The 23,550-nt window shown below is 32.0% G+C and overlaps 1 protein-coding gene and 1 long non-coding RNA gene across 2 annotated transcripts in view; both read right to left on the bottom strand.

Moving 5' to 3' along the window:
- LOC145334596 (uncharacterized) overlaps positions 1-11,429 on the bottom strand; it is a 53,012-nt gene extending 41,583 nt beyond the window's left edge. The window contains exons 1-2 of the mRNA XM_080180115.1: positions 11,257-11,429; positions 10,848-10,940 (exon numbers count right to left, since the gene is read on the bottom strand). Coding sequence (XP_080036241.1) covers positions 10,848-10,940; positions 11,257-11,332 — 169 coding nt within the window. The 5' untranslated portion in view covers positions 11,333-11,429. The remainder of the gene's footprint in view (positions 1-10,847; positions 10,941-11,256) is intronic.
- A 6,352-nt stretch (positions 11,430-17,781) lies between these two features.
- LOC145334595 (uncharacterized) lies at positions 17,782-21,761 on the bottom strand. Its single transcript, XR_013884882.1, has 2 exons — positions 19,758-21,761; positions 17,782-19,392 (listed from the first exon to the last, which is right to left on the bottom strand). It is a non-coding gene; the product is annotated as an uncharacterized LOC145334595 (long non-coding RNA).
- Between the last annotated feature and the right edge of the window lie 1,789 nt (positions 21,762-23,550).

Raw genomic sequence — 23,550 nt, 5'->3', positions numbered from 1 at the left:
ATTAGAAATATCAAAATATAAATTTCAGCGGCCGCAGCTGTACTTGGCAGCTGCCAGCCGCCGCAGTCGGCGGTCGGCGGGAAAACGGCGGCGGATCTTCATGAAATTTTAATACGTTATGTAGACATGTAAGAAAAGCTTAAGTTTAAAATTTGAAGTCTCTAAGTCAAAAATTGCGGCCACAGGAGCCTTTTAAAGATTTCTGGAGACCTGGAGGATCAGGACCTGCAGGATCATACCTGGAACCTGAAAGTTACTTGAACACCTGTATTTCATATAAGGATGTACTACTAGAGGATTTTTTAGTATTTTGGTATGATAAAATGCTTTGTTTTAGTCAAAAAAATATTTTTGCTCTTTACCTGGATGACCCTGCCAGGTTTGCTGGCATCCTGTGCCCGCCAGGATGGAGATATTCAAAAAATTCCAACTCTCAGTTATGTGTCATACCCATACTTAAAAAGTCAAGCAGTTTGGGCTCTTTATCTTTCACACACAGAAAATGAGATAGAAAAAACCGGAAGGGGGGGCGTTCAACGCCCCCCCCCCGACCGTTAAGGGTTAAGGTGTAGGAAGTAGAAGGACAAAAGTTGAAGATAGTTATCTCAAAATTAAAGCAAAACAAAGTAAAGTTTTACCTCAAAAACTTATCATTTAAAACCTCATAAATAAGAGGGGGTTGAAAAGGAAAAATCCCCTGTTAAACAAGGAAGAATTCCATTATTATTCAGCTTTTTACTCCGTTTTGACTTTAGTAATGTTATACTTTTTTCAGAAATCTGAAGGGATAAGACAGTAAACAATACATTGATATAAATCCCTAGTGATGATAAACAAAATTGCCCTTTCCGTAGTTTTAAATTATTGGTTGAAAAGTTTGAACACTGCTAGTTTGGAACCAACCAATCAAAATAGAACAAAAGTAACCAAAGTTTTAATCCAACGAATAATATAACGTGATTATAAAACTTTGGGTATCAGTGTTATCTACAGTCTTATGTTGATATAATTAGAGCAAATAAGATTAACAGGGTAAAGGGTTATGGTGGCAAAAAACACCCACCTGTCCAAAAAATTGCTAGACAGGGGACTTTAAAACAAACAAAAAAGTAGTGGCTTGAAAATAGCAAGATTTGAAAAGTGTCTTTAATCTTTTGTAAGGGCCAAATGAAAAGCAATTAAAGCTGAAGAAAAGCCATTTTGCAATTCCAAAAAGTTAATTATGTTTTTTTAACTGTTCTAAAATCTTATAAAAATAAATGTATAAATGAGAATTACTTTTTCCCTTGTGTGTTATTCAATATTCTTGCAATAAACAAGCAACACGACTTGCTAATCTGTGGGTCCGCCTTTTTTGAAATGTCCCACAGAAAGTTAGCAACCAGGGATAAAGAGATAGGACAAAGGATGATAAATTGACCTTCTCCTCTTTTAAAAAGTTTAATAATAAACCTTTCTTCTTCAAGGGTAGAAATAAATGGGTTGATTACACCACTCAAAATTTGAAATTATCCCTCAAAATTTTAGATAATACATTGGATCACCCCGGCCCCTCAAACCTTTAAAACCCCTAATATTAAACCCCTCAGAATAAAAAGCTTGGACGTCCATGTCTTTCTTTTTAGGGGTACACATATAGTAAAGTTTTTAAGCTACAACAATAAATAATAACACAAAAAAGCAGCTTATATTGCCTAATAAAAATTAACATTCTACAATACAAATGACCAATGATAGGCCAGGCCAGTATACTATTTAATGACTAATGGTAAGATGTATACTGGATTATCATTGGTCATTTGTTTTGTATGACGTCATTTCTTATAAGACACTATAAGCTGCTTCAACAAAAAAAATTACAAATAATGATTTATTTGCCATTGTTGTATCCCTATTTCCTTGTTGGCCACAAACAAAGACATAAAAGTCAATTGATAAGGATTGTTCTGTCAATTTTAACTAACTTTTTTTACATGCACTTTTTTGTTAAAGCGAAGCCTCCCTACATTTTCATCTGTAGGTTATACTTGTTTTTATAGGGATGACTTAACCCTAAATAACAAGGCATGCCAAATAACCTTTTAACTGAACAGCCTTCGATTAAATGTCAGGGTAAAGTCCCTTTCGTGGCAATTTTTAATTCGCTTCGCTACTTTGTCAGTTTGTCATCCTTGTTATTTTGACACTGTACCTGTCCTTTATGTCTATCTGTCTATTTGTCTGTCTGCCTGTTTGTCATGTCCTGTTTTTCATAGACTTTGAAATGGCCAACCACCCAAAAATAGGAAGATTTTTTGCCAAATTTTAGAAGATTTTTTGCGATAATTTGGTGGGATTTTTGTGTGAAATAATAAAAAAATGTGTTAGTTTAACTAATTAGTTAAGGAAGGGATGTGTCATACCAAGAAAAACAATTTTGCCTAAAACTTTACAATACAAAACTCATCATTAAAAAAGTTTTTTTTTTTATATAATTCTCTATATGATTAAAATATTCATAATATTTTAGTACAAATCAACTTAAATAAAAATATTTAAACATGATTATATAATTATTTAAAGTTTATATTTAAAAAGTTTTAATTATGCTTATTTATAAAGATTTATTTAATCATTTGTAGATCCTATTTTAATAACTACTAGCGGCTTCGCCCCTAGCCTCTAGGGGCTTTTTACCCAAGAGGTTTGATCAACCAAATTTTTCGTATTTTAGATTTAAAAGAAAAATTTGTTGGGGGGGTAGTCGACCCCACTATTTTAATTTTAGTTTTTAAAGAAAAAGATAAATTTTTGGTGGGAAGTTGGGGGTGTCTCACCCCCCAAGAAAATAGTTATAAACCTTCCCGGGACCTATGAGAAGCTACCCTGTTAAGGAGAACCCGATCGGTTCAGCGGTTAGCGAGATCCTTCGGTTTACAAACATACACACAGATAGACATCCTGTTACTTTATCATAATGATTATACACAGATATTTCTTCTTCTAACAAGGATGGCAACATCGACAAATTTGACGGACAATGACAAACATTGAGTGGCGGCTCTTTCAATATTATAATGTTTAAATCAATAGGATAATTGTAACATGCCTAAATGCACGTTCAGAGCTTACGTTTAGATGGACGTACAGACCGCTCCTAATTGTAGAAACGTTTTACTCTTAAAAAATATTGTGTATTAATCTGTAATGTAACTATATTTATTAATCTCTGAAAACAGATGTAAATCTTTTTCTACAAAATATATTTTATAAATAAAGGGATAAGTGATGGAAGAATTTAAGTAAAAGAATAGAGGGGGCATTAGCTATATGTTACTTTTCCCTTGGACCCTGTTCCGATTTTGTATTGGGTCTCTGAAATCAGATTTTAGCATCATTTTTAAACCAAGGAGTACATAAGCAAAATTGTTTTTTTTGCTTCATTTTCAAGCATAAGTACCTTTGAATAAACAATAGATCATTTATATGATCAATTTATTTCTATTGATTAATATTGTAAGTGTATATCTATGCATCTATTTACTGTTTATACAAAGCTGTAAAGGATAATTATTTACATAGCAGTAAAGCTTTTTAAATAACGAAAAAAAGTACTTATTCATTTTTTTTTACATTACAGAAGACGGTCTTTAAAATAGTCTTATAGGATCATTTTAATTTGTCAAAATGAAGAAACACTGTGTATCTATTATTAAATATTTCCCATGATGGTAAATGCAATTATGTAACGGATTCTCTTGGGTCCAAAAAACAAGGTTACCAAAAAATAAGCAAGTAAAAACGCTGAAGGCAATATAATTTTCTAAAGTCGCCATATTTCATTTATTTTAGTTCTTGTATTTAAAATGCATAACTTTTAGGTCGGTTGTGTATTAAAGTAAAACAATAGAGAAGAAGGGGTTAAAAAATGATGTATGTCCCCACCCCGTGAACCCTGTGCCAAATTGCAATTGGGTCTTTTGAACATCAGCCAATAACGTAGGAAATAATAATACATGCAAGTCTGTGCAAAATTTAAGAAAGGAATTTGCTAGCAGACAAAAAAGGTTCCCAACACGGATCTAGGTAGTTATCTGGACTATATATTTATATACTTATTGGTTGTAACATTAAGACATACAGGGTGCGCCACATATCTAGGGACTTTTTCTAAATTGTAAACAAATGAACATAAAATCGTCAATTTTAAAGATTTTACTAAATTTTAAAAACTGGGGAGCAAATTAGGTATATGACTATTAGATCATTGAATAAAATTGACGCCAGCATCAATCACCGCCTCTACCCGCCTCCTCAACCGCCGGCAGGCCAAGGTCAGAATGTAACTGTCCAAGCTGGCGAAGTTCTCCTTGATAGTGGCAATGAGGGAGGTCTTTATGGTATGGGTACGTCTATTGGTGCATGCTTCAAAGTAGCCCAAGGTCCAAAAGTCCATTGAATTAAGATCGGGCTGCTGGGAGGCCCCATTTCCTTAGGAATGTGAGTAACTGTAGGATCCAAATTCACTCAACTTTCAAGCTACCCTTTGACACGGAGGCTCTTATTTAGACCACAGTTGAGCTAGAACGACGTTCTATACCTTTTTGGAAATGGCAGGAAGATTCATCTAGGGTTGTCAGCGCAATTCATAGTCTAAAATGAGTTTTTAAGTTCCATATGGGTCTCTGACGTCGAGAAACGAGAAATTTTCACGATTTTTGACGTTTTTGACATCTCTAAATCTGCCACGTTACACTTTGCCGGAGTACTAAAGCCAAGCCATTTTAGATAAAGAGCTCTAGTCTTTTCTAGTGTCTTACTTATGTATCTAACAGTATCCCCAGCAAGTTGCATAACTCTAGCTTATCTACAGACGGGCTGAGGTCCGATTTAGTGGGCCCTAGTTGAGAATCCAGATTATACTACCGGCGCACTTCGAATCTGCCTTGTTGAACATAAGCGCGGCCAGCTCGGAGTACGAGCCCATCTTCGCCCAAAGATTTTTTTGTGCTAAAAGGTCATTACCTAAGCTTTTTATAGTGGGGTCAAACGTCCTGATTGGTCAAGTAGTTTTGACGCTATGGCCGTTTTAAAAAAGTCCCTAGATATGTGGCGCACCCTGTATGTGAATTTAAATTTGGGAGCCCTGTTTTACAATAAATAGTGAATAAAATCAACTCCTACTGTGCATTTTATTCTATATTATTCTATATTTATATTCTATTATATTTATACTATATACATATTACATACAGACTAAGAGTCAAAACTTAAATATAAACAAAATTATAATATGTTTTATAAGTTCTACGAAAATTATAGTAGTACCCAAAGTTTTATAAACTAGTTTTCTCATTAGTTGGCTTAAAACATTGGGTACTTCTAATTATATTCTAAGTTTATAGAATATAGAAATGTACAATCACAAGATTAAAACTAGTTTTTTTAGCCCCGTGGTGCCGAAGGCACCGGCTAAAAAAACTAGTTTTAATCTTGTGATTGTACATATCTATATTCGTAGAAAACTGGATATAATACGATGCTAGACATAGTTTTTTCGTATGGATGAGAACCGGTTCCTATCCACCGGATTCGAATGAATACGAGAAAATATTATACTGGTACCCAAAGTTTTATAACCAATTTCTTATTCGTTGTAAAGTTTTTATTGGTTGATTGGTTCAAACTAGTAGTTATGTAGTGTTCAAACTTTTTAACCTATGATTTTAATCTACAGAAGCAATTTTGTCTATCATCATTTGGAATGTACTTAAAATTAATCGAAAATTTAATATACCTTTTTGATAGGATAACTCTCTAGAAATATAAATATAAATAGAGCTAATTAAAAACTTTCTTGAAAGTAACTTTTAAGTAATTTTTAGGTATTACATAATCTATGTTTAAGTAACAGGGTGTAAATCCAGTAAATGCTCATAAACGGCTTGAACGATATGAAAGTTTAAAATTAACACAGGGCAGGTTTTAAGCTATTCGTTAGGAAAGGAGAAATTGAGGGGTCTACCCCTGCACTACTGTTATCCAAATATATAAAAGGGTTATAAAATCACGGAACCTTTCCAACATAAAATAAAATTAAAAAGTGAAAGTATAATAAAAACATCTTTAGGTTAGCACCAAAAAAGATTATGGAAACAAAATTGATTTTATTGAATTGTTCTAACGATAAATAATGCGTTTAAATATCATTTATGATTTATGTCTTGTGGAAAAGGTAGAACTATTAGAATAGTTCTGAACAATTTAGTTAAATTTGAAATTATGAAAAATTAAAGTAAAATCTGTCTGCCCATTTCTGCATGCAAAAAAAATGCAGGCAAAAATGCACAATAATGACATGCAAGGAGTTAAATAAACCGGTTTTTAAATCAGCTGTAGTGATTTGTATTTATGGTCAAAAAAGGTCAAATTTAAAAAAAAAGTTATTTTTCTAAATATAAAATAGTTCAAAGATTTTAAAACACTTTTACCCTTTGAACTAACTCTCGGCAAAAATTATACAATAAATTTATATTATGATAATAGGCCAAATTATATACAAAATTTTAAGCTAACCCAAAAGTTAGGAATTTTATAGCCTTACATAGATATAAATGAATAAAAAGTCCTAGGCTAACCATAGGATTTTGCCCATAAGTTTTAGTTCAAGTGAAAAGAAATAGACATTAATAAATAAGTGCACATTGGTCGTTTTTCAGACGCCTATCTTTAATATCAACAAATATAATTATACTTCTACCAAAAAAGCTCCAACATAATGCAATTGACAGACCGACATAATAAGTTTTGAACAAGATACCTACTAAATATAGCTGACTAGATTCGCAATTTTCCACACAAAAAATAGACAGATATACGTTTAAATTATAAAGTAGCTTTGCTATTATATAAGCGAAACAGAAAACTATATTATTAATATTACAACTTGTTTTCCCTTGTTTTTTTAGGAAACATATTCGTTTCCCTGGACATTTTTGCATGATTTCTACTTGCACTCTAAATATGAATGACATTGTAACTGTGTTCTAACAAACTGTTTGAAACTTTTCCGTCATCCAAAAATATTTTTTTTGCAAGGAAGGAGTAGGCATTGTAAGTTAAATCAATCTACAACACTTTCTTCCCTCCTGTGAATAAAAGCTATGAAAGGAAAATTTTTACACATAATTATTGTGTAAAGATTAGATTAGTATCAAAAAACTGTAAATGTGTGTAAAGTTAATTTAATTAAATGGTAAATTGTTCAGTTTTTCATTTATCATTTTTGATGTAAGACTAAATAAATTCTGTGTATATGTGTGTAGGGGGTATTTTTGTTTGTGTGTGTGTGTGTGTGTGTGTGTGTACTGTAAGGATGTGCAGTGCAATTGTATAGACCTTGACTTTGGGTGGAAAAATTGATTTCATATGTTTTTTTCATCTTTATATAAAGTTTTGAATAAGACTTTCAGGATATAAAATGTATTATCAATCAAAGTTTAATTGATTCCTAAGCTCTTTCGATTATTGGTTAAAAAACTTTGAGTACTTTTGATTGGTTCATATAAACTATTAATGTCCAAACTTTTCAACTGATAATTTTAATCTAGAGAGAGTGTATATTAATTTGCTTTCAATTATCTTTTCCCTTCAGATCCCTGGTAAAATAAATGATTTTTGGAGAAGCTTCATATTATTCAAGTTTGGGATCAAATAAATGACCCTAAAATATGTATATGCAATTTTTGAATGTTGTCATTCTTGTTTTTGTATATTGCCAGCAATATGGACCAATAATCTTTGGCAATAATGTCCAGCAGAAAGATAAAAACAGAGTTTCCTAGAACCCCCAAGACTTAGCCCTGAAGGCTCTACTGCCATTAATATCAAGAGCTTTAAAAGGCAATCATATGCTAACAAAACACACTAATTTAACTTATGTCTGTTATGTTCTTTAAATATCTTTAAAGCAAAGCTTTTCTAAAATCAGAAAATGTACGTTATTACGTCAGTACAACAAACACTGTAAGGCCTTCTGCACTTTTCAGGCATAAAAGAATTGTCTGATTGTAATAAAACTTTAAATTCAGTTACTTTTGGATTATTTAAGTGAAAAAAGATTTATATATTAATTCGTTTATTTATAAGCTTCGCTTCAATGGCATGAAGAAATTTTTAAAAAGAACATAGATATATTATACAGGAAATTCATATATGATCACTCTAATATAACAGACAATAAATAAAGGAATAAAGAAAGATATAAATACAGGCAAATTATAAACAGAAGGTCCAAACATTTTTAGAAATATGATGTTTTCATTATCATGACAATTTTTACTGTTAAAAACCATTAAAATCTTAGGGGATAAGACAATGGGCGATAACTTGATGTACATCCCATTCCCCAATGATAAACAAAATGAATGCTCGAAAAAGTTATTATAACTTTGTGTACAAGTTTGATTTACAGTCCAATGTCCCTTCGATTCCTTCTACTTGATATGGATTTCTAAGGGTTATGTTAAACGGAACACACACAAACACACACACACAAACACATAGACACACACAAACACATACACAGACACATAGACACACACACAAACACACACACAGACACATTGACACACAAACAAACACACACATATATTCTAGGGTTGTTGGACCCTGCCAAGTAGTTTTTATCAGTTATTGATTATGACAGTCAGGTTTTGGGGTGCAGGGATAGATACATGTTAGATAAGATAATCTTCCCTGTCAAATTTCCATCCGTTAAAGATAATTTAATCTACTTTAAGGTTATAGGGATATGAAAATCTAATAAAGTTAACCTCATAGCTGGCTAAAATAACGATACCTTTCAACAACACCCCTATTCCCATCCCCTTCCATCATACTAAATGAACAAACTGACCAACAAATGAGTTCCATATAAGCTACCTGAATAGACGACAAATTTTCCTCTGTCAATATATCCACGTATTCTATAGCCATTCTTAAATAGGTAATTTTTTTGGCAAACATATTATGAACTAAGTGTTTTTATCAGATTTACTTGCATTATTGGTTAGTTATACACACCCTATCAATGATTCCTGTTTCAGAGATCTTAAGGGATGAACAGCTGCTTTTTAATTAAAATATTTTCTTCCAACCTTAGGTCAGAGTAAGTTATGTAAATGGATGTATGTATAATACGTGAATATATTGACAGTGGAAAATTTGTCGTCAATTTAGGTTGCCGATATGAACCTCATTTATTGGTTAGTTCATTCATCCAGAATGAAATGAGGGGTAGGGATAAAGTAGTTGGAGCCAGAGCAAGTATAACTTTATTAGAGTACATAAAAATCTGGTGCAACATCCAAGTAATATTATATCGTTTGTTATATAATATTTCTATAAAAAAAGTGTTTAGTTATTATGTTTACATTAGTTTGTACATAGTTAAATTATTGCTATGTCAATTTTATGTTATTATCTAGTTGTTGCTGCGCTAATGATGTATATATTTATCCTTGATAGGATGCAATGTTGTTGAATTGAAATAAATTGACTAGACGAATTAAAACATTTAACAGTCAAGGTCCTTTCTAAATCTGTGTCAGGAATCTAAAGGATATAGTCTTTATAGAATACTTTGATTTTTCTAGATGAATTTTAATTTGTTTGAGGGCTGCATGAAGCGCCCAGAAAGTTTCACAGCCATTTAAATCAATTTAATGAAAGCTTATGGAGACTTATGAAGATGTATGCATTTTTGAAAGGGAGGATTTAATTTTATAACTTTCATCGAAAGGGCTAGTTGTTTGGAAGATAAATAAATCTTATATTTAAAACTTCAGAAATGGCAACAAAACTCAATAATGTTGTTAAAAATAATATAAAAATGTATATTATGTTTAAAAATTTATTTCCTTTTTGCTGTCTTTGAAATAATACTTCCTTTTCCAATTTTAGTAGCGCAGCTTCTCTATAACAAGGATATGTCCGTCTGTAACTGAGTCATTCTAGTTCATTTGTATAGTATTAGTATTAGTAAATTATAAGCACAAGTCTGAAATTTTATTTTTTCGTTTTCATCCGAAATCGGTGGATAGGAACCGGTTCTTATCCATACGAAAAAACTATGTCTAGCATCGTATTATATCCAGCTTTCTACGAATATAAAAATGTACAATCATAAGATTTGAACTAGTTTTTAAAGCCCGTGCCTTCGGCACCTTGGGGCTAAAAAAAATAGTTTTAATTTTATAATTGTACATTCTAAATCCGCGGAAAGCTGTTTATAATACGATGCGAGAAATAACTATTCTTACATTTTAGGATAGATTTAACAAAAATCTGCTGAGCAACAACTGATGTATATAATTAAACCTATTATAGCCATAATGTTATTATAAACTAGCGGTTTCGCCCCTAGCCTCTAGGCGCTTTGCCCCAAGAGGTTTGATCAAACTAATTTTTCGTGTTTTAGTTTTTAAAGAAAATTTTAAAAAACAAATTTTTTGGGGGGGGGATTTTTTTTATCAGAGGGGGGGTTAGTCGACCCCACTATTTTAATTTTGGTTTGAAAATTTTTTTTTTGGGGGGGGTAATTTCATTTTTTGGGGGGGTTGGAGGTGTCCCACCCCCCAAGAAAATAGTTAATAATCTTCACGGGACCTATGAGAAGCTACCCTATAAAGGAGAACCCGATCGGTTCAGCGGTTAGCGAGATCCTTTGCTACAAACAAACAGACAGACAGACATCGTTCTTTGTAATATATACCTAACACATTACTTTTTTTAAAATCAAAATATAACTAGTCTAAATGTTTTCAATGGCGATATTAAGTGACGATATTAGTTTAAAATGTACTCACCAGGTGACGCAGGTTTATAAAGTTGATGTAGTAGAAGCAACTGGAGGTGGCCAGTTGTAGTGGTTGTGGTGGCTGAGCTTCCAGTCAAGTTTCCTGCTCCAAGGATTATTTTTACTATCGGCTATGCCCCTTGAGACCTATAGGGTCACTTTAGGGGGGTGGGGGGTTGTATTGTAAAAAGAAACAGTGAGGAAAATAAAAAAGGGTGGGGGGTACATTTTTTTCTACGGAAGATAACTCTCATGAGGGTGGTTGAGCCCTTTACCAAAATATTGATAAACATTTCCTAAGCCTATGAGAAGCTAAAATGTAAAGGATCAGCGGTTAGCATGATCCTTTGGTACAGACTCACAGATACTCAGACTGACAATTTTTTTCAAAACTTCCAATCAAAAATAATAATCCTTGCCTGGGCCAGGTGAGCCAACCCCTCCAGGACCCGAACCTGGAGCCCCGGGGGCTACAGGACTCATGGAGACACTCATTTTACCTAATTATCACTTTTTTCAAAACTGTTTTTTAAAGTTTTCCAAAAAAATCTCTATTGATTATTAAGGCTTCAAGCCTTTTCTAATTTTATTTCACTGTAAGTTATATCAATTTCATTTTAAACCATCTAAAAATATACAAAGAAACATATAAAATTAATAAATTAAATCAACAAGAATGGTGCAATACATAAGTAGAACAATTTTTGAAAACAGAATAATTTTAAAGGAATCTTTTGAGCAAGTTATAAATAGTCATTAATACGACAAAATAACCCAAAGGAGTGAATTTTACCCCCCCCCCCCTCCAAAAGAAACACATTTTTCAACAAAAAAAAAATCTTTGAAAATCTCAAAACCTCTCACATGAAAAGGGTTATATTACATACAATATTTCTTCACTAGCGGCTTCGCCCCTAGCCTGTAGGGGCTTTGCCCCAAGAGGTTCGATCAAACTAATTTTTCGTGTTTTAGATTTTAAAGAAAATTAAAATTTGGGGGGGGGGATTTTTTTCATTTTTGAGGGGGTTAAGGGTGTCCCACCCCCCAAGAAAATAGTTATAAACCTTCCCGGGACCTATGAGAAGCTACCCTGTAAAGGAGAACCAGATCGGTTCAGCGGTTTGCGAGATCCTTCGCTACAAACAAACAGACAGACAAACAAACATCGTTCTACTTTGTATTATAGATGTGAAAACTTTTGACCTATGCAATGAACGATAAATCAGTCAAACCCCCCCCCCCTTCGCCCCATCAAAATAAAATCTTTTAGCTTCACACATTAAATTGGGAGAAACAGGTTATTTATAGAGCAGCTTCGTTGTAGGAATCACTAATGATTTTATAAAGAAGATTAATTTATTAGAAAATTTGTAAGATTAAAAAAACAGATTAATGTTTTATTTCTAAAGGAAACCCTAAAAAATATCTTTTTAAAAAAAAACATTTAATTAAGTAAGGATATATCTCTTGGAGACTTTTTTTCATTTACGCTTCAAACCTGAGGACTATTGAAGTAATAGGATGTATGTCTGCTAACTGCTAGACTGGTGTGGACCTCTTTTGCATTGAAGCTTCTTATAGTTCCCGGTATGTGTTTTTAAACTATTTTGGGGGAGGGTTCAAAGATAAATCACCCTAGTTATTAAGCTATATAAGTTGGAAAGATTTTTAATGTATATAATAGATTTCAAGGATTTTAATTTTAAGGATTTTTTTTTATAAAATTCGTTTTTTGTATAACTCTTTGTTCCATGTAGCATTTTTTCTTTTTTAACACAATCGTACTGTAATTATGATCAACAAGGAATAAAATACTATATTCAAAACAGGGGGGGCAAAATGATTTTTCTCGTGGTGGTATATCTCTCTCTATCTGTGGTAATTAAGTGTATACAAAGTACTCCAAAATTAATCCTTTATATGGATTTATTTATTGAAAAAGGATAAAAAGTACTCATATAAAGAGCGAGGCTAACTTATGAGTAGGGTTGTCCTTACGTTAATGTGTCGTTGATTAATACATATTCTTTGTTTATTGTCTTATCTTTAAAAGTTATGATCATTAAAATCTAATGGGCAATCAAACGAATAGAATATGCTATGTTTCGTGATTGATTTACATAACCAGGCAAAAAATTTAGCTAGATCCAAATATTGATATATTGTTTTTGCTGCGCGACTTATGGGCATAATTTTCCTTGTTATCTTATAAATATCATTTTATATATTTTTATCTAAAAAGTTTGTTTTCTTAATTCAATATTTCTTTTTGATTTTGTTATTATATAGTTAGTTATATAATAATTTGAAAATCATTTTAAATAATAAGCTTTTTAAGTTAGAATTAATTAAATCATAACAATTTTAAATAAAAAATGATATTTTGTTTTGGCACTTCATAGTGGTAACAACTGTTTTATACTAATTCGTTGGCTCAAAAAATTTATGTTTAATCTAATCTTAATTGGCTGGTATAAACTATTTATTGTGCGAACTTTTAACCAATATTTAATTATATAATGAGTAATATTTTATAGTCTTCCATTGTCTTATCCCTTAAGATTCCAAGATAAACAAAGAATTATAAAAATACAAAGAAAGAGAGACACACAGAGAGGGAGAGAGAGAGAGAGAAAGAAGGAGAGAGGGAGAAGGAAAGTGAAGCTCTAATGTTTTGTTTATTGTGACCCCTTTCAAGCACGCGCGCTCTTAAAAAGGATCCTCAGATTGCAACTAGTATTGCAATATCCATAAAAGCAAGTGAGGTATTGTTTATTGTAATTTATATTTAACTGGTCCTAATATTATCCTAAACATGTTCTCTCATTGGTTAGGTTAAAAATTTTAGGACCATTAATTTCAATCTGCAGAAGTAGTAATCTGATTAATCCTAATTGGGGATGTACATAAATTCATCGTCTATTGTCTTATCCCTGATAAAGGCGAAGCTTAATATCAACACATTGACAAACAGACAAATAAACATAGAGAGAATTGATTAATTTTGAACATTATTATAAAATTACTGCTAGTTTATACTATCCAATCAAAATTTAATAAAAGATCTCAACGTAAGCCAACTAATATTACAACGTGTTTCAATTAGGGTTGGGCCGGATATCCGGCCGGTTACCGGATATTGAAACTATCCGGATACCGGATATCCGGATATCCGGCTGATTTTTACTGCTGGATATCCGGTTATCCGGCCAAATATCCGGTAATTTGCCGGATATCGAGCGTTGGTCAGATATCCGGCCGGATACCGGATATTGAAACTATCAGGTTACCAGATATCCGGTATCCGGCCAAAAAAGTATCCGGCCCAACCCTAGTTTCAACTTTATAAGACCATCACACTTTACAATCCAAATCATTCTTCATCCCTGATAACCTAGTCCCTTATCGTCAGATGAATCACTAGGTGTCAAATAACTAAATTCAGCAACTAATTATGAATGAAATGTATAACGTATTGACAAACTTAGAATATTAATTTTATAGCTGCTTTGCTTCTTGAACTAACAAATCTGGGTTAAGACAGGGTGAGGAAATAATAGAATAGTTATTTATTGCATCGTATTATAGACAGTTTGTTACGTACATCAAAATAAAAAACCAGTTACGTACATCAAAATAAAAAACCAGTTTTGTTAATACCCGTACAAAACTGAATTATATGATTTTTTAATTTAATGTTCATGGAAAATTGTCTGTAATACGATGTTATACATAATTTTTCAACACTAATCGGTGTCGAAGTCAAACTGGAAAAATTATTTCTTGAGTTGTCAGTTGTAACATCTCTGCACTCTGTAAAACTTGGGTTTGTCAACCAGGGATCTAAAGGGATAAGACATTAACTATAAATTGATGTACATACCCAATTATGATACACAAAATTACCCCTTCAATAAAATACAATTAATAATTGAAACTTTTGGACACTCAATTTAATGAACCAACCAATCAAAATTAAATAAATGTCCCCAAATTTGTGAAGCCTACGCATAAGAAAACATTATAATAAAACTTTGGGGACTATTGTAATAAACAGCCCGTTGTCCTCCCCTTCCTGGGTATATGTCAACTGTGTATAAATTTTTACATCGCCCCCAATATTAGTTAAGTGATTGTAAAACAAATTTTAACAAACAATGCTAATAAATCTTAACATAAAATTGTCAATTTATATGCTCAACATGGTTTAGAATCACTAAATCAAATGGTTTTATGCCATTTCTGATATATATTATGTCACAAAATATTAATAAATTGATATAAAGCATAAGTACTCTATGGTGTAATAATAAAGCACACAACTTGAACTAAATTAGAATATTGGAAATAAGAAGGATGGGGGGGGGGGGGGAGGGAAGATTCGAGTTTTTGGACGTTCTTCTTCTTTCATTTTCATTGCAGTTGGTCATATGGAGGGAGAGGAGAGGGGGAGGGTAGTGTAGGGAGCTCTTTGGGAGAAAAAAAGTGAGAGCTTCCGAAACGGAATTTTTCCTTACATTTTAAGCTAATTTTATTTTTATAATTCATTCTAAGACTAAAAATTCATTAAAAATTATATTTTCCTCAAAATGTAAGCATTTTAAGAAAATAAATTTAAAAGCTAGCTATAGTCTCTGAATGAAAAAAGGGAAAAAATTGCGGCAGCCATATATCTCGGTGCGGGCGTGTCAGGTCAGCCATTTTGTGCACGGCAAAAGGCGTGCCAGTACAAGTTGCATGAAAAACTAGTATTAATTTTTTGCATATGTTTCTTTTCGTCTAATAAAATAAACATCTATCTACTAAATGTAGTTCTAAGGCTTGGCTTTTAAATCTGTTATTTGAGATAAATGCAGAAAAAAAACAAGTATAAAACATTCTTATGTTGTGCAGCATTTCTATTTTTCAATAGTTAGATGGAGAATAAAAGAACATATATCCTATTTTGTAAAGTATTAAGGTTTTTTTCTGAAGCTTACGATCTCAATAGCGTTTAAACCGATTTGGTTCTCTTTTATTAGGCAAGCTCCACATAGTTCCATTAATGGTTTTTGGCTAATTTAAGTCATTGGGTGATTTTCAGATATTTTTTCTGAACCCTTTTCTGTCCCCTTTAATACAGAGCCCTAAGATGCTAGGGGCGTATTTTTAGTTTTTTTTATAAAAACTTTATATTTATTTAAAATTTACATCAAACGAATGGTCACTTTCGATAGTCTGTTATTGTTTTGCTAGTTATGTTATTGAAATTATTGGTATGCTAGTTGCTTTTCGGAGGGTGGGAATCGGGACAACCCCTAAATAGTTGGGTAAATAGTTTAAACTTTGGGGGGGGGGGGGGGGGAAGGGGTCCTACCCCCTTCAATTAAAGCAATTTTGTTTTAAGCATCACCAAATTGAATTAAAAAGTACAATTTGACAACTAACAACATTTTAATGTATTGATTATTATTACTGTATCAAATCATACATTTTTTAATAATTCGTTGGCGGGTTTATTAATCTATTTTTTATATAAAAAAAAATAAGGGGTCATATTTTAAAGCAGCAATTTCTCTTGGAAGGGCTATGATATATTCCCCCCCCCAAAAAAAAAAAAAAAAAAATATTAACCTTCCCTAGACCTCTGATAAGCTGTACTGGTAAGGAGAACCAAATCGGTAAAGCGGTTAAGATATCCCAAGATACTCACAAAGAAACACCTTAGTTTACACCTTAATGTTATCAACAATGTTTAAAATCAAAATAGCGATCCTTTGTTTTAAAATGATATATTTCAACTTTTGGAAAAAATATCATACATATTAAAATAAAAATCATTAACATTCTACATAAACATAAAATTACTGTGCAATAATTAATAGCTATTTAATACAACACCAAATATTAAATAGCTAAGGGGTTAGTAACGCCGAGAAGTTATACATACATGTTAAAAGTTAATGATATATGTCAATTAATAACGTTCTAATTGTCTATATATAGATACTCACAGTGGACAAAACTGTGGACACAATGTTATAATATAGTTAAAAACATGATAGCACATATAATGCAAATAGTTAGAAACAGGTGATTAATATAAACACAACAATAATGATAAAACATCAATAATATTCAACTGTTAGGAGTGTTACATAGATTGATAATAATTAGATACACAGATATCTTTATACTTTGCATTTTGTTACAGTTTCTACTCAATATCTTAGATAAATTGTCACTAAATTGAAACATTGATTGAAGATGTATAAACCATTGCTTTGCTATTGTTTCTATTTACAGTTTGTACAATGCTGTTTTCATCTGTCATACTATTTTGGCGGAAAATTTAAATTGAAGATGCCAGAAACGATAACATGTCGTCTGCAGCCCGACGCAATACATCCAATAAAGGATGCCTTTTACTCATTTTAATTAATGGCAGACACCAATAGCCTGAGTAGTAGCCAGAGGATAAATAATGAGTAGCAACCAACAAATCTGTATCCTCAGCATAATTTGTTTAGTTCCTAGAAATTCCCATTGTGAATGTTTGGGGTGTTGTACAGCGCAGCGGTTAGCTTGGGTCACCTTGTATCTTGGGGATGAAAGGAGGCAGGGGGATGATAATATCATCTTACAAACAAGCTATATTTGAAGGAATTTTTTTTGCAGGCAAAAAAAAGGTGGCTTCACTGTTTTTGTTGTATATTGCAGATTTTTTTTGTTTGATAGTAAATGTTCACAACACACGAATTGGTTTGGGTACCCATACATTTTCAACCCATGTTTGCAATAAGCTGACTGTAAGGGTAAGATTGAAAAAAAATCAATCTTCACAGGAAACACATGAAGACGTCTGCCCGCCTCCGTTGTCTGTGTGCTACTGTGAAATAGCGATCCTAACCTTCAAATATTTCTACACGAAATCATAAAATTGCTTTGTTTACTGAACAACAAACTTTGTTTTTAAAGATATGTATTTCATAAAGAAAAGACATATACATACAGAATTACATATTATAGTACGAGACTTTTATTTACATCAACATAGCTTAGTAGCTGGAAATTAATCAGAAAAAAAAACAGGAATCACTGTGTTATTAAAAACTCAAGAAAATCAGAGATAAAATTAGTTTCTTGCCCTGCATTTTGTAACAGTTTGAAGGAAAATTGGGTTAGGAGAATTGTATGGGCATGCAGGTTGTTTTTATTCCAATTTGAAATACAGTCTTCTTTGCTTAATTTGAGTGATTTGTCTTTTGCAGCTAAAATAAGATTGGATAGTTGAGTATATACATTTAACGAGAAATCATCATAATACATATTAAATAGGTAAAAGCTTTCTTTTAGAAAAATAAATTGAGGTTGTCCATTATTATACTTAATATCTAAAAAGACAGCTAGTTTATGAATAAAATAAGAAGGAAATAAACAAAAGAATAATGCATGATCTGTATTGCTTTCTGTATTACATTTGTTGCAAATATTTGAATCGACTAATTTGAATTTAAATAGTTTATTTTTGCTTGGTAGTGTGCGATTCAATTGTTCTAGATAAAAGTTTTTGAAATGTAATATAATTGGTAAATTAAAAAGTTTCTTAATAGTAAGTTCAAAAAGTTCCTTGTCAGGAAAGAACAGTTTGTCTCTTTTTCTTGTCATTATAGAAGGTAATTCTATGTCAATTTTAGATTTATACATTTGTTTGAAATGAAAAGAAAAGAGTTTCTTGTTCTTTACCAACAATGAACTAAGTGGGTTCAGGAACAGCTTGGATTTTTGCAGGCTGAAACTAGTAGCAGAGAAGCAGGGCTTGAACGCATCAACCACTTTTTGTAACTTGTTAATTAGAATTAGATCATGAATTGATTCATGTATATTGAGATCAAGAATTGGTAGATATAGAGCTTTGGCACCAATTTTTTTGCATTCTAAAATTGAAGCTATCGTGAATTTTTTTGCATTAGAAAGAATGTGTTTGTCATTTTTAGTAAAGGGTGTAGTAATATTTGCAAAATTGGATGTCAGAATGGGTGAAAAAAGACATGTTGATTTATCATGTTCAAGGTTATAGAAAAATTCTAAAGCTTTTTCGAAATAATCGCCGCCCTTGCAAGGATAAAGTTCTTTGAAAGTTTTTTGATATTTAGTAAGAGTAAGAAAACTAAAAGTCTTTAATAATGACTTAATAGGCATGTGTTTGTGTGTGAAAATTAAGCCAATACTTGTGTCAGGGTGGTCAGATGCATACTTAAGACAACTCATAAAACTATTAATCCATATTGAGAAAGATTGGCTTTTTGGTAATAATAAATTTAATCCACCCCTTCTAAGATCTAATTCAATCCTTGGACGAGCGATTTTTGTTCTTGAAGTAATGGTACCATCTTCTTTTCTTTGAGACCATAGGAATTGCAGCACAATTTTTTGCAATCTTTGCAGGGTTTTCTCGTCAGGGTTGTAAACTCGGTAGATGTGATAGGCTGAAGAAGAAAGTAGGGCAGAGCATAGATTTCTTCTTTTTAGCAGATTGTATCCTGGCTTAAGGGGAAACCTTTTAGCTTTCTTTTCTAATTTATAACAAAGTTCATTATATGTCATTTCTTTAGCTAGTGTTTGATTAAAGGAAATATATATCCCTAAATGTTTAAAGTATTCCACGATTTGGCCTAATTTTGATAATTCACTTGGATATGAACCTTGAACTAAGATTTTTGTTTTGTCAAAATTTATTTGCAGTCCTATACTATTTTCTAATTTGGACAGAAGGTTTATAAGTTCCAACACGTCCTTGTTTTCTTTTAAAATGGTGCTTATAATAGTGTCATCAGCAAAACTTTTTGGTCTAACAGGGGTGGGTCCTATTTTATAATAAATATGTTTAATCTTAGTACTTTCTAAGCATGCAATAAAAATATGGTTGACAATAATGAACTTTGAACCAGAAGGCGAGTCTCCTTGCGACGAGCCCCTTTTAATTTTAAACCATTTAGAGAAATATCCATTAACAGCAACTCTGAATCTACCCCTATTAGTAAAATTAATAAAACAATGAGCAAAATTGCCTTCAGGGAATATGAAGGATAAAATGACATTAAAAACCTCTTCCAAAACCATGTCGAAGGCTTTAGAAAAATCAAATGATATTATTTGGCAATTAGATTGGGCTTTTTCCATGTGATTGATTTCGGCAGTCAAATTAATACTTGCATTAGACATTAATCTTGTGGGTACATAGGCAAATTGACCACTGTGGACGATTCTGTCCAAATATGACGTAAGTTTTCTATTTAAGGCTTTAGATAATATTTTGTAAACAATCTCTAACAGTACTATTGCGCGAAAGTGTTCAATTAAAGTCAGATCAAAGTTTTTTTTGGGAATGAAAATGACATTTCTGTCTTTTATCCATCTAAAGGGACTGTTGTCAATGTCTATATCATATAATTTGTTTAATGCTTTAGTAAAGAAAGTTGGCAATAATTCTAGGAGAAAAAGAAAAAGTGCTTTTGGTTGTGATGAAATTCCTGGCGCGCTTGTGTTTTTCATAGAATTAATAATCTCCCTGAATTGTTTTGTAGTTGAATATGGACTAGTGAGATTTTTAATTCTAGGAAAAATTTTTTCCATGTTAAGATCATAATCATTGAGCAAGTTATTCAATGTAGACTTTGGAACACACTCAGGGCTTATAATTTTAGCATGTTGGTTAGCAAACAAATTAGCCAACTTTTGGGGAGATGTTACTGTTTCTCCATTTGTATTTATTTTATACGACGTTTTTTTAAAGTTTGGTATGTGCCTAAAAGTCATGTTGTTGTATCCTCCATCATATTGCAGCCTCCGAAAATATTTAAACTCTGCTTGTGAATACACAAGAGACTTAAAATATTCCTGTTGACTTGATACAAGTTTCTGTATTTGTTCCACTGTGTCAATGTTGGGTTGATTTTTCATACTTTTGTACAGTTTAGAAATTTCATCATCAAACGATTTAAGCTTTATAGAGTTTTTTGCCTTGTCTTTTGAAAAAAATTTGTCATGAGCTTTTTTTAAATGTGTTAGAAGGTCAAAAAATGCTGAGGTTTCTTTGTATTCTAAATGATCAAATGAAACTTCATTATCAAATAAGTTTGGATTTGTAACATAGACCTCTTTAGTATTTTTTAGGTGTTGTATTTCAGACAAATCATACAAAAATGAAATAGTTTCTTTTTTTAAATGCTCAACAAAGTCTGTTTTTTTGAAAAGATGACTTTTCCATGAAGGAGGACAATAAACAAAGGACTTTCTAAAAGACACAGTACAATGCTTATGATCGCTGAAACTATTGTGTTGGAATTTTATTGAATTAAACATATTAATATTGCAGTAAAAATGATCGATTTTGCTAGAATGAAATTTACCGTTTCTGATTGCGCACCATGTATAATCATGGTTGTAGTTTAGTTTTTCAGATAAATCAAACAAGTTGAATCTATTTAATATTCTATTTAATCGTTTGGCCTTTGTCAGATGGTGTGGTGAAGTGTCGGAGATATTAAAATCACCATAGAAACAAAAGTTTTCTATAGAATTTTCCTGAATAAACAATTCTATTTGATGTAACACTGCTAAACATTCCTTTAATTCACAGGGAAGGTATACAATGATATTTTCAATGAATGTAGTTCCAATCTTAATTTTTACGTACACAGCATATTTTGAATAAATAACTTTAAAATTATCAAACTCAAGACTATTATGGATGTAAATAAGAATGCCACCTTTTTTGTTTGCAGTTTGCCCTACAAATTTTAAATGCCTTGGTAATTTTGGTATGTTTTTATCTGCCGGTAGTTTTGTTTCAAGTAAGCAATATAAGGAGGGAATGCCTTGGCTTGAAAAGTCAAGTTCTTGTATCTTATGGGAGATTCTATTTGTTCGATGTCCTATTTGGTTTGTGCATAGAGAATACGTCTACATGCCTAATAAAGCGGCTTAATTTTGATTGTTTATTTGAATTAAAGTTTTTATTTTTGGATGATTGAATTATTTGATTCCAAGGAGTTCCAATGCTGCCGCATATTTTTTTTTATAGCGAAGCTAGCATAATACTAGATTATTTGATTGCTACATCAACCGATAAAATGTGGTTTGAAGGTGAGGGGGGGGGGAGTTATCATTACTTCTTTTAATTGTCAAATTTTGCCCCCTACCCAACTTTTCACCTCCCAAAGGATCACAGAATTCTGGCAAAACCCTGTGCATGCCAGTGGAAGACGTTTTTTAGAACTTTGATTGCACTACCTTTGCTACAAAGTCTATATATAAAATAACATGGTAATGTAATACGCCTGTTCGGGGCCAAGGCATTCTTTGAGATATCTATTTTACATAAATGACAATTAAATTCTCTACTATGGATGTACTGTAACAAAGTAGAATTAAAATGAAATTATCGTGTTTTATGAAAGTTTTTTTTGCTGATTTGATTGAGCACCTTGAATTATTTGACTGTCCAGCGTGAAATTACACAAACAATTGTACAGCGGTATCGCAGCCGTAGTCGTATTGTAAGCCGCAGCCGCAATGAAAGCTGAAGCCGCATTGTAAGCCGCAGTTTAGTAATTGCATCCAACTATCGATATATTATTATATGGATGTTGCACCAGATTTTTATGTACTCTTATAAAGTGATTCTCTCAGCTGGGCAAAATAGCGATATCCCCATTGACCCACTCAGTCCCATCCCCTTCTATAGGATGAACAAACTGACTAATAGATGAGTTCCATATTAGCAAGTTAAGTTGACGATAAAATTTCCTTCGTCAATGTATCCTATATCTTTTCTCCAACCTTTTAGCAAAGCTACAAGTCAAATATTAATATTTGGGGGGGGGGAGTTTCTTGCTGGTACTTAGCTTTTTCAGCTATATTTAGATAATGAATTTTCAAGCGGCTGTATGTCCATTGAAAGTTAATAAAAATCATGAACATTTTTTTAATAAATTTTCTTTGTTTTCAAAGGAAACTCTTCAGTCTTGATAAGTTGATGTATTATTATTAAAGCAAAAGAATAGAGGGAGCATTGGCTATATATATGTAACTCTGCCCACAGGGCAAAGATCCTGTCCCGCTTTGAGATAAGCTAATAGCGTCAGAAAAATAAACACAGCCGAGTCTCTACAAAAGAACAGAAAGTTGTATGCTAGCAGACGGTAAGGGTCTCTACTACTTGGACCTGGTAGTTGCCTGGATTATACATCTATACTTATACATGTTTTACCTATGGGGACAAACCACTATGACACCTAAAAAATTTATAATCAAACTCTCACATTTGCCGGCTAAAAACTTTGAGTTTTTTGGGACAAACTTGTTGTGTCCACACTTTTCAACCAATAATTTTAATCTCTAGAAGGCGTAAAATCAATTAACATTATGATAGTTGTAAGGCTAGAAACAAAATTGTTTAAAAACTGTTGATAAATAAAAAAAAAGAATATACTTTAGTTGCCTGTTGCCAATTAATTAATTTGAAAATATCAACAATGATGTTTTTATTAAGAGTTATTTCAAATTTAAAATTTTTGACATTAAAGGTTTTACTTTTTGCTATTTAATTTTTTAACGTCCCCACCCCTTTGGTGCTATAACGCAGGCGTTAGTTACTTAAAATGTTAAAAACAATCCCCCTGTTTTTTTTTAACAAAGGGTTATCATTAAGTAAACTGTGGTCAATATTA

The sequence above is a fragment of the Acartia tonsa genome, chromosome 12 (genome assembly GCF_053477335.1).
Source record: "Acartia tonsa isolate MP-2025a chromosome 12, ASM5347733v1, whole genome shotgun sequence".
NCBI lineage: Eukaryota > Metazoa > Arthropoda > Copepoda > Calanoida > Acartiidae > Acartia > Acartia tonsa.
The sequence above is the reverse complement of the archived record's forward strand: the minus strand, read 5'-3'. Positions and strand labels throughout refer to the sequence as shown.